This window comes from Diabrotica virgifera, chromosome 8, assembly GCF_917563875.1.
Source record: "Diabrotica virgifera virgifera chromosome 8, PGI_DIABVI_V3a".
Lineage (NCBI taxonomy): Eukaryota > Metazoa > Arthropoda > Insecta > Coleoptera > Chrysomelidae > Diabrotica > Diabrotica virgifera.
The window spans coordinates 22,087,490-22,103,190 of record NC_065450.1 but is presented as its reverse complement, the minus strand read 5'-3'; the positions used below and the strand labels follow the sequence as shown (position 1 = coordinate 22,103,190).

General features: G+C 33.9%; 1 protein-coding gene across 4 annotated transcripts in view; it reads right to left on the bottom strand.

The window, feature by feature from the left end:
* Positions 1–15,701, bottom strand: part of LOC114333317 (poly(rC)-binding protein 3) — a 754,646-nt gene that overhangs the window by 90,253 nt on the left and 648,692 nt on the right. For all 4 annotated transcript variants that reach the window (XM_050658847.1, XM_050658849.1, XM_050658846.1 and 1 more), the window contains one exon: positions 4,587–4,680. In XM_050658847.1, coding sequence (XP_050514804.1) covers positions 4,587–4,680 — 94 coding nt within the window. The remainder of the gene's footprint in view (positions 1–4,586; positions 4,681–15,701) is intronic.

Here is a 15,701-nt window from a genome sequence, read left to right as displayed (position 1 = left end):
GTTGAGAGTCAAGAAGATGCTCCAATCGCAGACAAAATTGTGTTACGAAACATGAGAAGTAGAATCAAAAAGAGATGTTTCTCTGTTCAAAAACAGAAAACTGTTACGGATTGTTTTCAAAGAAAGTAATTCACGCTAGTTTGTACCTTGTAAATATTCTTTTTACATATTTGAAAGTATGTACTGTTATTGTTCATATTCTTGGTATTTACAGTAACGTGTTTTATTGTGTTACAATATGTATGTGTGTTATTTATGTGATTCTTGTCAAATACAACATTCAGGTATGTTTTAATGCAATATAAATACGTTAATTACACCATTTAATAGTGTTTTGCATTTTAATACCCTTTCCTGTTAAATTTATAGTATTTTGCGGATTAACCGCGATTTTACGTATCCGGGAAGCCTTAACCCTACTTTATCCCGGTTAATCGGGAGGTGAGTGTAGATTACATTTTAGTAAACGAAAGATTCCGAAGAGATGGACCACGTTCCACTGGTGGGAGTATTTCGCGTCAAACTCAAAATAGTGCAGAAAAAGAAATCACAATCATACCCTGACACGAAAATGAAGGTCCAAGCCACGTTAAACGAGCAAGTGACTGCAATTAGAGACGCATCGAACGAAGAACAAATGATCAAACAGATGACCGAAATAGTTCAAAATGTAAAGGATAGACACTTAAAGGCAGATAAATTAACCAAGAAGAAATCATGGATGACAGATGAGATCCTGAAACTAATGGACGAAAGAAGAAATGCCAAAAATGACCCCGACACATACCAAACAATCAACATATCAATATGAAGGAAAATTAGAGAAACGAAAGAAAAAGAAGCAATGGAGAGATGCCAAGAAATTGAGATTCTACAATCAAAGTACGATAGTCACAATGTACATAGGAAAGTTAAAGAACTCACAGGTGGATTAAGACGGAGACAGAGAGGAAATCTAACTGATTCTGACGGAAACATCATCTTAGATAAACAGAGTAAAATTAGAACGTGGAAAGAATATCTAAAAAAACTATTTGAATACCAAAGAGACAACACGTTTGAGCTAGAAGAAGAGGTAAATGATGGACCAAGAATATTACAGCAGGAAGTTTATTCTGCCATAACACAGCTAACGGATGGAAAAGCAGCAGGTCCCGATAATATACAAGCAGAACTACTCAAACTGATGGACAACGAATCAATAGCAATAATCACAAAGATATTCAACAACATATACAACTCTGGACAAATACCAACAGAATGGCTGAAGTCTCGAGTTTATTGCACTTCCAAAAAACCAGGAGCCAAAAAGTGCGAAGAATACCGTACGATATGTCTGATGAGTCATCTCCTAAAATTGTTCCTAAAGGTAATCCATACGAGAATTTACAAGCTATGTGAAAGTCAAATTTCGCCCAACCAGTTCGGGTTCATAAATGCTGTTGGTACGAGAGAAGCTTTGTTTTCAATACAAGTCTTATTCCAGAGATGCAAAGACGTAAATTGCGACGTATACGCATGTCTGGTTGATTACGAGAAGGCGTTTGATCGAGTACAACACTCCAAGATGATGCAAATACCAAAAGAAGCAGGAATTAACAACCAAGATCTTAAAATAATTAGAAACCTTTACTGGAATCAGACTGCAAACCTCAGAGTTGACGGTGAACTCACCGAATATGTCAAAATCATGCGTGGAGTGAGGCAAGGCTGCATTTTGTCCCCCCTAATTTTTAATCTTTACTCTGAAAGAATATTTATCGAAGCTTTGCACGAAATTGAAAAAGGTATTCTACTAAACGGGTACCGGCTAAATAATATCAGGTATGCAGATGACACCATAGTATTTGCGGACAACCTAGAAGACCTACAAGTCCTCATGGACAAAATCACGTATTACAGTCAACAATATGGACTCAATATAAACGTAAAAAAAAACAAAGCAAGAAAAAGATAACAGAAGGTCAATTCTATATCAACCAAACCGCTGTAGAAAGAGTGAGGCACTACAACTACCTCGGCACCATAATAAATGAAGAATGGACCAACAACCAAGAAATAAGAGCGCGCATCGGAAAAGCTAGATCAATCTTCAACCGTATGGGGGCGTTTTTCAAGAGCCACAACCTTTCTCTTGGTATAAAAGTAAGAATGCTGAGATGTTACGTCTTCTCTATCCTTTTTTATGGTGTTAAATCATGGACGTTGAATGAGGATATGTGCCGAAAATTGGAAGCATTTGAGATGTGGCTATATCGGAGAATTCTTAAAATCCCATGGACTGATCGGGTCACAAATGAGGAAGTTCTTAGAAGAATGGGGAAGAACCGAGAAGTACTAACCACCATCAAATCTCGAAAGTTGGAATACTTTGGACACATTAGGCGAAATGAATCCAGATATGCCCTCCTACAAGCCATCCTGCAAGGAAAAATATTTGGAAAGCGGAATTCAGGAAGAAGAACATTCTGGTTAAAGAACCTCAGAACCTGTTGCTGCAGATAAAGTGAAGATTGCCATGATGATCGCCAACAGTCGTCACGGATAGACACATCAAGAAGAAGAATCACCTTGTATATTTAACATGTTCACAAGGAAGGCCTTCAGATTCATCGTGAATTTCCGTTCGGCTTTCACTGAATTCTCTACACTCTACCTACACCATTGGCATACATGTTGAACTGATATGCACTTTTACCCATAAACTTCGGTTCACTGACGATGAATGCTAATAGATGAAATACATTTTGTATCACATAGAAAAAACGTATCACAGCATGAATTTCACATTGGCGGTAACAGCGACCGGGACCTCCATCTTCGAAGGCTGCTAGGCCGACACTGAGCAATGCAGCGAGGCAAAAGTGGTGGGGTAAGAGACATGGAGAGTTGGTGTGTAAGGCAGTGTTGCCAGATTTCACCCAGCACGTCGCATTCTTTCTCAGCGGCATAGAAAACCTTTTTTTTTATGAATGACCATCCTCTTTAAGAATTGTTCAATTTAACAAAAAAGTAGGTCAATTTTTCAGGACAACCTGATCAGAGTGAAGCAGGCGCGGATCTAGAAATTCATAATAGGGAGGGGGGGGGGGCAGATTTACCGAAAATATTAATATCGTTATCCAGATTTAGCCATAGGGCTCACGTTCCCTCTAAAGCTCTAGCACAGTGCGGTTCCAGTATAGCTTTTAGTTGTCGTTTTCAAACATTCTGTCAGCGACGTATTCATAACAAGGAAGATGGTCGGTTTGGAGAAGTCCCAGTTTATTGGCTAATTCCTGGTGCATAATATTTCCTACTGAGTCATGTCGTTCTTTATAATCGGTATTGATTAACAGCTGGGAGCCCGCTGTAAGATGTTGTTTCTTTTTTGCTTGGCATTCATATCGGCATTTGTCATTTTGGACTTGAGCGTCTTTGACTACATATTTCCGGTAATTTTTAGTTGGAATAACCTGATCTTGAATGGCCAGTAGGTAACCCTCTGTTTCGGCATATATCCTGAAGTCAACCAATAGTTCTGCCGACATATTTTTGGCTGATCAGGTTAGCACTTTTTCTGGCTCAGAAAGGTGGTTTATGCTCATTGCTTGTTCCATCAGTTTAAGCAGCGCTGTTTCATCTACTGCGCCAATTGCTCTATTTAAAGTAGATGGTAGAGCCGCGGTAATGTTATTCTCTCTACTGCACTGAGTGAATGATATTTTTGTGCCTTTGCGAGAAGTGTTCTTATTTTATGCTGAAGACTTTCTATATTCGTTTTTGACCATTTTATAACTCCATTATTTCAGATTTAACCACATGGCACTTACTTCCTCTAAGGGGAAAATTCACTCATCCCAGATAATTACGGTATCAGAAGGATTGAGCTTTAGTGACGCTCTTTCCGTGCTATCGAGCCCTAGGTGACTTGGGATGCTGGAGTATCTTCCAAAAATTTTCGTGCATTGTTTAAAAAGTGGTACAGCTTTAAATATGGTCTATCTTTAGAGATTTTCATTCATACCTAACTACTTTATGGTTTCTAGAATGTTCTTCGGACTGATTCCAGTAGTAGAGAGAATAATAGGTACTGTCTGGTAGTTCCAAATCTACGTAGTTGGCGATGTTTTCGTTATATTTGACACGCAGATTATTTTTGTTAGATATCGCCACATCAATTAGTGTTGTTTGTCTCGTGAATTTATTAACTAATATGAAATATGTTCCATTATTTGACACTGCTTGGTCTGTAATGGCAGTTTTGTAATTGTCATTCTCAAGCATACTCTTAGAAACGTATTGATAATATGGGAGATGGAGGAGTCCCACTTTAATAGCTATCTCTTAATGAATGATCTTTCCTACTGAGTCATGCCGTTCCATATTTTCAGTTGCTACAAACGCATAAATTAATAATTCAAATAAAGCATTCTGCAAAAAATAGTTACACAAGTTGATAATTTATAGCAGTAATGTTCCTTTGCTGAAGTCGGGTTAATTGTAAAACTGTAAAAAATAAGAGAATAAATGCAATAGGGGTCCATGGACCCGTTGACCCCCTCTGTATCCGCGCCTGTAGTGAAGTTAATATTTAAGAGTAATACCTGCTGGATTCAATCCTCCTGCTCCACCAGGGGCCAATCCGCCCAATCCTAATGCAGCTAGACCTGCAAGAGGACTTTTTCCCAAACCTGCGATCTGAAACAATACGAAAATTACACATGTTATCAAAACAACAGATCCACAACAACGGGAAAGTGTATCTGCTTAAGTACTACACTATTTCTTACTTTTTTTTTTTAACTTTTTTGTATATTTACCACAAAATAATCAATTTATATTTAACTGAATTAAAGAAGATGTTTCGTGTACCTAACTAGGTTGCCTAATTGCTACCAGAACGATCTAGTCTTTGAAAGGTGTAAAAATAATAATTTTAAAACGTACACAATATAAGATGGATATTGTTTTTAAGGGCGTAGGCGCAAATTTCGCGCCAATGTGTTTTAAATGCATTCATTTTTTTCGAATCCTCAGAAAACTAAGTATTTTTGAAACATTTAAAAGCAGAATGAAAGATTGATTGTTACCGAGGGCCGAAAGTCCCTGAAAAGTTCCACAATGTTTATTTCAATAAGTTACAGGGGTGAAAAAAGAGAACATTTAGTGTGATTTTTAATTTCAAATATCTCATTCAAAAGAAACTTTTTGGTTATTCTAAAGGACTTTCGGCCCTCGGTAATAATGTAATCTTTAGACCTTTAGATCTTTATCAACCCTGAAAACTTCCAGAATGTTTATTTCAATAAATTACAGGGGTGAAAAGAAAAGAGAACGTTTAGTGTGATTTTTAACTTCAAATATCTCATTCAAAAGAATCTTTTTGGTTACTCTAAAGGACTTTCGGCCTTTATCAACAATATAATGAAAATTTTCTACGGGATTGGATCGTGAGGAGACGCAGCATCGAATGGCCTCATCCGTTACCAGATTTGCCTCTTTTGGATTTTTTTTGTGGATACACTTAAAATGGAAAATCTATAGAACACCACCCGCATCTTTAGAACATTTTCGTTAACGATTGCCTACGAATCATTCCGAACTTGGAAGAACGTTTCGAATAAACCTTTATCATCGTATGGACGCTGGAAGTCATCAGTTTCACCATTTGGTCAACTAAGAAATAAGTAACCAGCTAAAAATGTTAATTAAATTTTTTTTTCTAATAACTCAAAAAAGTTCTTTCAAACGATATCTTATGTTTGACCCCCATTGTCATAAAAAAGGTCGGGGAGATGCTTATCCTGGTTTATGGGTGAAAGTAAACTACATAATCGAAAATAACGGAAAATATGTCCTCTTAATCAAAAACTGACCTGCCGCTGGGTTTTGCAAAAACGTTGTAGTTCCTGATAATACTAATCTACAGTACACTTGAGTCCACGAGTCTTTACCCGTTTGTCATTAATACCTGGCGAGATAAAACACATATGGGCCATTCCACGAACATACGCCTGTTTTGGATTACTTCGACAACGAATATTTTACTGTGCAACATACGAAGTACGAAAGTAAATGGCTCTAATAATTATTCCAATAAACAACAATGTAATTTGCAATTTACTTTCGTTCTTCTTATTTTGCACAGTAAAATATTAGTTGTCGAAGTAATCCAAAACAGGCGTATGCTCGTGGAATAGGGTTTACTTTTTATCTAGCATCCTTCTCTTTCACGCGTGAAACTAATGACAAACCAGCTACCACCTGTTATTAAGTAAAAACACATTAGTCCAGAAAGCCACTGCGCATTCGCTAGGAAAAATATTCCGATTCGGATTTTTTGCACAATCTTACTCAAAAAGGACCCCTTTTAACAAATTTGCATGTTGCTAGGACCAAAAGTGGGTCAAAAATTTTTTAAACGTTTTTTTTTTGTTTTTTCCCAAAATTATGTTTTTTGCATGGAACAAAGTTTTTTTTAGATTTTTTGGATCATTCCAAACAGAAAAGGTCTTTAGTGATTTCTCTAAAGTTGCTAGTTTTTGACATATAAGCGATTAAAAATTGCGAAATCGACCATTTTTAACCATCAAAAACTATGTGAAAAACTGAAAATTTGAACGTTGCCAAGGTAGGTAGATATTCTTTAAATCCCGAAGAGTGTTTTGCAATACAGCATTCAAAACTCCTTTGTTTTTTAATTGCTAATCAAGCGTGCGCGACAGTATTTTCCACCGTTGCATGTGTATACAGTATGGTGCAAACGAAAGGAATAAATTCGTTATTTCGTAAACCGGTGATTTTAAGGAAAAATCCCGAAACAGGTCGATTATTATTTTTAAGTTATGCTATTGTGGCATTTATGGTATACTAGTGATGTCATCCATCTGGGCGTGATGACGTAATCGATGATTTTTTTTAAATGAGAATAGGGGTCGTGTGCTAGCTCATTTGAAAGGTTCTTCAATTCTCTATTCAGTAATATAAACATTTACATAATTATTTATACAGGGTATCCAAAAATTTTTTATTAAATTAAATTATTTGACAAAAAAAGAAGAATGCATGTAACTTATTTAATTCAAAATACATTTTACTGTTTCCTCTTGTTTACAAATCAGGAAACAAAGTTTATTTCACAAATAAACTTTGCTTTTCGCTTAGATTAAATGTTCAAACTTCCAAGAGGCAGGTGGCTGGCGGGAGCTGGCTTGAACATTGAATGTAATCGAAAAGCAATGTTTATTTGTGAAATAAACATTTTTCAGTTTTCGGGTAACAGTAAAATGTATTTTGAATTAAATAAATTACATCCTTTTTTTTCAAATAATTTAATAAACAATTTTTTTTGGACACCGTGTATAAATAATTATGTACATGTTTATATTACTGAATAGAGAATTGAAGAACCTTTCAAATGAGCTATCACACGACCCCTATTCTCATTTAAAAAATAATCGATTACGTCATCACGCCCAGATGGATGACGTCACTAGTATACCATATATACCACAATATCATAACATAAAAATAAAAATCGACCTGTTTCGGGACTTTTCCTTAAAGTCGCCTTAAAGAAATTTATTCGTTTCATTTGCACCATACTGTATACACATGCAACGGTAGAAAATAGTGTCGCGCACGCTTCATTAGCAAATAAAAAACAAAGGAGTCTTGAATATTGTATTGCAAAAAACTCTTCTGGATTTCATCAATCGATGTTTAAAGAATATCTATCTACCTTGGCAACATTCAAATTTTAAGTTTTTCACATAGTTTTTGAGGGTTAAAAATGGCCAATTTCGCAATTTTTCAATTTTTAATCGCTTATATATATGTCAAAAACTATCAACTTTAGAGAAAAGTCACTAAAGACCTTTTCTGTTTGGAATGATCCAAAAAACCCAAAAAAACTTTGTTCCATGCAAAAAGAATACTTTTAGGAAAAAAATACAAAAAAAAACGTTTAAAAAATTTCTACCCAAATTTTTTGCCTGGCAATATGCAAATTTGTTAAAAGGGGTCCTTTTTGAGTAAGATTGTGCAATAAATCCGAATCGGAATATTTTTCCTAGCGGATGCGCAGTGGCTTTCTGGACTACATGTTATTTTTATGAACGATTTAGACTCAGTACATTGAAAAGAGATAAGTACAAAAAAAAACGATTGGGGATGTTTTCACATATTTTAAGTACAATTTCTGACGTTTTGGTTTGTTTACTTTTGTGGCTGTCAGTTTGTTGAATTTTTTGCTGTTATTTTGTTGAATTTTTGCATTTTGAAGTTTTTTATAGTATACATAGTGTGACCAACTCCAATTCAGTCGAATTCGGGACAAGGCTGAAAAAATAGCTGAAATCCGGGACTTTTCAATGAAAATCGGGCCATTGTTTTTTTCAGAAGACGATAATTATAATACTTATTCTTCTCGTTGTCCTTATGCCCAATAAGAGCGTCAGACTTTGCTATCACCTATCTACCTGTTACCCATTTCTTCCACGCCTTCCGATCTCCTGCCATTTCCTTCATCTGTTGCACTGTTTTCCCTCTCTTGGTATCGATTTCCTGGATTTGTTCCATTCGCCCCTTTCTAGGTCTGTCCCTTCATATTATATTCCCCTGTCTTTTCGCATCTGTCACCTTCTTTACTAGTCTGTTCTTTTCCCTCCTTCTTTTTGTTCCTTTCCCTGCCCAGCTTCATCTTTCCAGCTTTTTTCTCAGTAGCTTTATTTCTGCTGCATTTATGGCACTTTCATGTCTTTTATTTCTAGGTAACTCATGTCTCGCTTGCATATAGAAAAGTTGGTACTGTGATTGTATAAATACATGTATTTTTGTTTCCTAGCTGATTTCCCTTTTTCCCAGTATCGTATTATTAATCGCATAATATATTCTCATATCTTTCGTTGTCCCATCTGTAATTTCTAAGTCTAGCTTTCCGTCGTTCGATAAAAATTAAAATTAAATTAAAATACAGAAACGAAAAAAAAGTCCACTGTTATAGGTTTCGTAGAACTATAATACCATGATATAAAATGGATGCGTTTTGGATGTGGTGTTAGTATTACACTCTAGAAATTGTCGACTTTTTTTCGTCCCACCAATTCAATTGCTGTGAATTATTTGAAGAATAACGTATTCAAAATTTCAAAATAGAATTTTACCAAAACGTTGAAAATTCGGATGGCCCGGAAGACTTGTCCGGGACGCGACTTTTTATTTCGGGCCATGTCCCGGATTTTTCGGACTAGTTGGTCACACTAAGTATACAAACAGTTGTTTTCACAACTAATTTTATATTGGAGTTTGAAATTTTACGGTAAGTTTATGTTATTTTACAAAGCTAACCTCATTGACACAGTTAAGGAATGCTTGTGTTTAATGTTCCGCCAAAGTAAATAAAATAACAAAAAGAAAATATGTTAATGAATTTTTTTATAAATTGTTTATTTATTTATCAATGATAATAAAAGAATTTATTAAGATACTTCAAATGTAGCAGTAATTATGCACCAAAATTTTAAAGCAAAACTTAAATTTGACATTCTATTTTATTTGATAACGTCAAATTTTATACTATAACCCGTGATCGGGTTTAGTAAATTTCCGACTTATCTCATATGCTTTAAATGATGACGCACGGGTAAAGACTCGTGGACTCAACTGTATATGCTGGTAGAATGTCCTTTACATTTGACTGACGAAAAAAGAGAGAAAACTAATAAATAAAAAAAATATAAAAAAATTTAAATAAAAAAATAAAACAAATTGACCTGACCTTCTAAAAGGTAATCATCATCATCAACCAGCCAATCGCGTCTACTGTTGGACATATGCCTCTCTCAGTTCTTTCCAGTGTTCTCTATACTAGGCCGCTGGTAGCCAGTTTCCCGATACTCTTTTTATGTCGTCGGTCCATCTAGTCCAGTGATACTCGGGCATGCGGCCCTCTAGAGTATTTTATGCGGCCCGAAGGCTAACTAAAGGACCCTGTGATCAAATTATTTGTCAAATTTCACGTGTTTTTCAAATTATTTGATAGTGTTTGAGGCGTGTTTGGGCGTGAGGCAGAACATTTAATGACTTTAAGTTTAAATTATATTGACATTTTTAAGAACTCTGATTAAAAAGCAAAATGTTATTAACTTTTAATAATAAATTATTAAAGTTAATGAACAAATACTCATTTTAAAAATAATCATTACAACGACCCATTTAGTAATCACAAGAAAAATTCAGGTCCGGATTAACAAAAAAAAAAAATTAAAATAATTGTGACCTTGAAACAACACCCTGTATCTTAAAATTTTCAAAATTCGTTTGCACATTTGAAAAGAGTACAAGAAGCTAAGTTTAATTGCTCGCTTCAATTTTTTGCGCAGATAATTTAATGACATTAATTTTGAAATTACACATATCGAAATTTTTCTTTTGAAAGTTCGAGTTCTTAAAAATTTCGACATAATTTCAAAATTAAAATCATTGAATTGTCTAACATAACATTATATACACACTACAAATTTTAATAATATGTAACTTTATTGAGTTAAAATCCGAACACACGGAATTACACAATTATGTATAACGTTGAATTTGAAGATAACTTCGTTCAAAAGTAAAATTATTCAGTATTCAAATAAACGCAAGTATAGACAGGCACACATAACGTTTCCACAAATGTGAAGCCAGCATGTTTCCATTGAAATACATATAAATCCTTGATGAGAATTCCTTTGAATGTGCATTATAGTTTTAAATATTATATGACTTAACTTTCAACCATGTATATATGAACTATTCTGGCTATATGTTATAATACCGTGAAATAAGACGAGAAGTATCATAGTAAATAAATCTATTAAAAAAAGGATATAACAAAAAAGTAGAAAAAAATCATGAACATCATGAATATCTCAATACCTAAGAAAAATAGGTTCTTGGTAATGTAGCTACATGTCTATTATAGTATAAGAAGGAAATATGAAATATGAACTCACCTATCCGTCTTGTAATGGCAAAACATAAATGGTTCTGTAGGGGAACCGGATAATATAAGTTGTTACACTCATGTTTTCGGCCGTAAGGTGGACATTCAGCTATTCTTATAAATGGGAAGAGAAGAGTATCGTTGTTTGGTTTTAAAAGAAGAAAGAACCAGAAGTTACAGGAAAGGTGTTGAATATGGAGATTAGAGAAAATAATCTATGAAGACATAAAAATGTCATATGTATTAAAATAGTACAAAGTAAGTCACATAAAACTGAAGTCTAAAGAATAAACGAGAAAAGATCTGAAGTATTGGAGTAAGTTTATAGGATAATCTCTGGAAAGATGCATTTTGTAAAATAGTATCTGCGTACCTTATTCTATTCATTTCTAAACATAGACTTCTACTCCCTTTGTTTGTTTCACTAGTCTCTCATATGCTCCTGACATCCATGTTGTCCGTGTTGCTTAAAATCGTATTACTTATATTAGATTTTCCTTCCTTTACCTCTTAAGGCCTCATTTTACACTCAATTAAATTTATCGACTCTACAAGTCTTTTTCATCCCTCTCTCTTTCTGTTTGATCTGTCTCTATCTCCTTCTTCTTCTTGTTGTGCTTTCTCCTTTAGTGAAGGTTAGCGACTACACTGGCAAATCTGTCTCTCTCCAATGCGGCTCTAAATAAATATGTTTAATCAAGGCCGGTCCAGTCTCTGATATTTCTAAGCCATGAAATCTGGTTTTTTCGTAGGATGCATAGTTTTCGAGATAAACGCAGTTGAACTTTCAAAAAATCGAAAAATTGCAATTTTTGAACCTGAATAACTTTTGATTAAAAAATAAAATAGCAATTCTGCTTACTGCATTGGAAAGTTCAAGTCAAATTCTATCGCTTTTGAGTATTTGCATTGCTAAAAGTTAATTTTTTTATTGCTAAACAAAGTTATAAACACATAGTGTTTCCCGTGCCCAATGCATGCGTTTTAATGTACGTAATCTACGTAGAAATTGTCTGTATGCGCGCCTACTCGTTCGATTTTAAATGAGAAATGCATTGAAAACATCATTCAAGCACTATGTGTTTATAGCTTTGTTTAACAATAAAAAAATTTATTTTTAGCAATGCAAATAATCAAAACCGATAGAATTTGACTTCGATAGAACTTTCCAATGCAGTAAGCAGAATTACTATTTTATTTTTTAGTCAAAAGTTATTCGGGTTCAAAAATTTCAATTTTTTGATTTTTTGAAAGTTCAACCGCGTTTATCTCGAAAACTATGCATCCTACGAAAAAACTTGTAGGAACATTTTTTGCTTAGAATCACCCAAAACAATACAAAAAAATGTTTTTTTCTTGCGAAAAATCGCTGTTACGTAATTCCTCAAGTGTTTTGTTTATAACAATCTTATCGACATCCGGATCAACTGTTACCCAAAAAATTCGTTTTCTACGGATCAAAATACATAACAAAAACTTGGGTAAGTCCATCTGAATTAAGGAGGCCGTTGTACCCCCCCTGGCGACAGGACTACTAGTATTCTCCTCAGTACTTTCCTTTCGAATGTGCCGAGTTTTAGGTGACTACTTTAGAATTCGGTGAACACTTTTAGACCGAAATATACGGGAGAGGGCAAAATAAGCTCTGTTTGCCTGCGTTATTCTCTTCCGTATTTCTCCATCTTCTTCTGCATGTTCTGAATATGATTGCTATGTTCAGTTAGGGGACAAAAATGTTGTCTGCAAACTCTAAGTCCTCCAATTTGTTGTGTAAGTTCCACCTAATAGCTGTTTTTTATCGCTTACTTTCTCCATGGACCAATCCGTTATGATTAGCACTAGTCTCGGGGACAGTGCGCGTCTCTGTTTAACTCCGCTTTGCCTAACATTTCTCCCGCACGTTACAATCTGGCTCTATATCCCTTGTAGAATAATCTGACCAGGTTTTCCATATAATATGTAGTTTAAAAATTTTCCGCATTTGCTTTCTGTTTTACTCTATTCATCTAAACTGTCAGTTGTCTTATTCTGGTGAGTTTCGTTGTCCTTCTATAATCTTCCATTGTTATAATCATATCTAAAGGTATCCGGCTATTGTATAAAAGTTAAATATAAAAGGCTATACTCTGTAAAGTCCATTTTTAGGTCAATCATGCAAAGGAACTACGGTCGAATGTATTATAGTCCCTTTCCGTGATTTGTCTTATACAAATACTGCATCAGTGGAAGATCTCTCGCTTCGAGTGCCTTGTTGTCCATGTTCAAGTGATATTCTCTAGTTTATTAATTTGGTTAAAATTTACGTCTTTTCAGCGTGGTGCTAGATTGATTCCTCTAGTTTTCCGGTGCTTTTTTGTTACCTTTTTTAAATATCACTTATTTTCCATTCTTTGGGTACTTTGTTGTATTGTAATATTTTGTTGATGTGCTGTGTTGATCTGTTTTGTTGTCAGCAAAATCAGCAAGATCTGTTTTGCTATTGACCTGTCACCATTGTGCCGCAATTAGATATTAAAATTAATTGTCAAATTGTACGTAAGCAGAATAAAAGTAATCTAAATTTTCTTTTTTATATTTAATGATAAATATTATATTTTAAAAATATATAAAAAAGTTAATAATGAAAATGTTGTACAAACCACACATCTATCTATAATATTATCAATTGTACTTAGTATTCCTATCTTCTGGCATGCAACTATTTAAAATCTGCTTCATCAGCTTACCATAAACCTAAGAACAATATAAAATGTTCAGAAAAATTATCTACAATGATATCCCTCTTCGTATCTAGAATTGAACTTCCTGCCTACCCCCATATGTTTTGCTTTAGTATCAAAAATATGGAACAGGAATTAGTATGATTTGACCCGTGACCAGACATCTCGTAAACGACATCTTTGCAAACGAAATTTGTAACGGCGACAGTTCGTAACTATACATATTCGTAACGGAAATATTATCTAATTATTCTGTTTATTTTTGTTAACGTGGAGACAACTTTTATTACAGTTTTACAATTATTGAAATAACGTTTATCAACACATTTTATATTTCGTAGAGAAATCAATTTTTAAAATTGTCTTAAAATAAATAATATAATCTAGTAATGTAAATTGTTTTATTATAGTAAATACATTATTATTAAACTGTTTTGATTTCTTTCACTAATTTTCACCATTAGTTTTACAACTTTAAAAAGATAATGCAAAATTTTTTTTTTTAAATTCTTAAGTTATCCTATTAACAAGAATAAATATGCAAAAATATGTGGGAAATATAGTGACCTTAAAAAAAGTACCATTACTTTCAGTATAGGAATGTATGTAAAATGAATTTTTTATTAAATTCAGTAATACTAAATTTCCTAAAAAAAAAATTAAATGCTGGCGTTACGAACTGTACCGTTACGAATAAGTAGTTACGAACTGTTGCCGTTATGAATTGTCCGTTACCATTTGTGGGGTTACGAGATGTCATGGAACCGATTTGACTATGATGAATTTTACTATTGGTTTTGAAAATAAAACTTTCGGTATACGAGCCCAAGAGTCTCATAAAATAAGGTCTGGAAATAGTTGTAACCGCGATTCGAAAACACTATCTATATACCGCATCAACAAGCTCCTCTCAAACTCATAAGCTTGCTGATACTGTAGGATTTGTTGATAATCTTCTCAGTACAACGAGATATTTTTTCTTGCATTAGGTACATAAATTGTTTTTGGTTTCAATTCTGAAGATATTTTTTGTTTATTGTATATGAAGTCTATATTGGGTCCATTGTATATGAAGACGCATAAAAATAACATTAGAAGCAAAACCAGAAAATTTACATGTAATTCAGGTATATATGACCACAACAGATGCCCCAGAAGAAGATATTGACGACATTTAAAAGATATAAAATATCTTAAAGAAAATCCCACAAATAAAGCTATACTATGAAAAAAAAAAAACAAGTATACAGTGAAGAGCGTGCTAATAACCGGAAAAATAGCGCAAAATATGGAAAACATAATACATTGCGAAACAAAAAGAGATGAAACTAGTGGAGATGGAAATGGTCGTTATAAACGTATAAATTAACATTAGATTACATAGTTTCCCACTTTTAGACGTATCAGAGGAGTATGACAACTGACAACCGTCACTGGCAGTAGAATTTTATAAAATACTCCTGTCACAGACGTCTAAACGCGGGAAACCATGTAGTGTAATGATAATTTATACATTTATAACGATTATTTCATTCATAGGATATTCTGACCAATAGAAAGCTACAGAGATGCAAATTAAGGTGATAATTTTTGATAATCTCCCGTGGTTAAGCATATTACGTCAGATGCCCTTCGTTGCTATGAAAAAATACATTCAGTGACATTAATGACAATTAATGTTTTAAAAATTATAAAAGTGATGGCTTTCAATCGTCAAATATTTATAAAAACTGTGCGTTTAATGGTACTTACATAAATAAGTTACAATAAAATTTTGGTTTTGAACAGTTTTATTCATGAAATAATCGCAACAAATTGCACTCGACCTCTGAAATTAATATAGAATTTTTGCTCTCGTGACACTTTGACATAATTTCACTCGCCTTCGGCTCGTGAAATTAAAACTGTCAAAGTGTCTCGGGAAAAATTCAATAATTTCAGAGCTCTTGTGCAATTACTACTGATAATTTCTACCTCCACTAGTTCCATCTCTTTTTGTTTCGCAATGTATT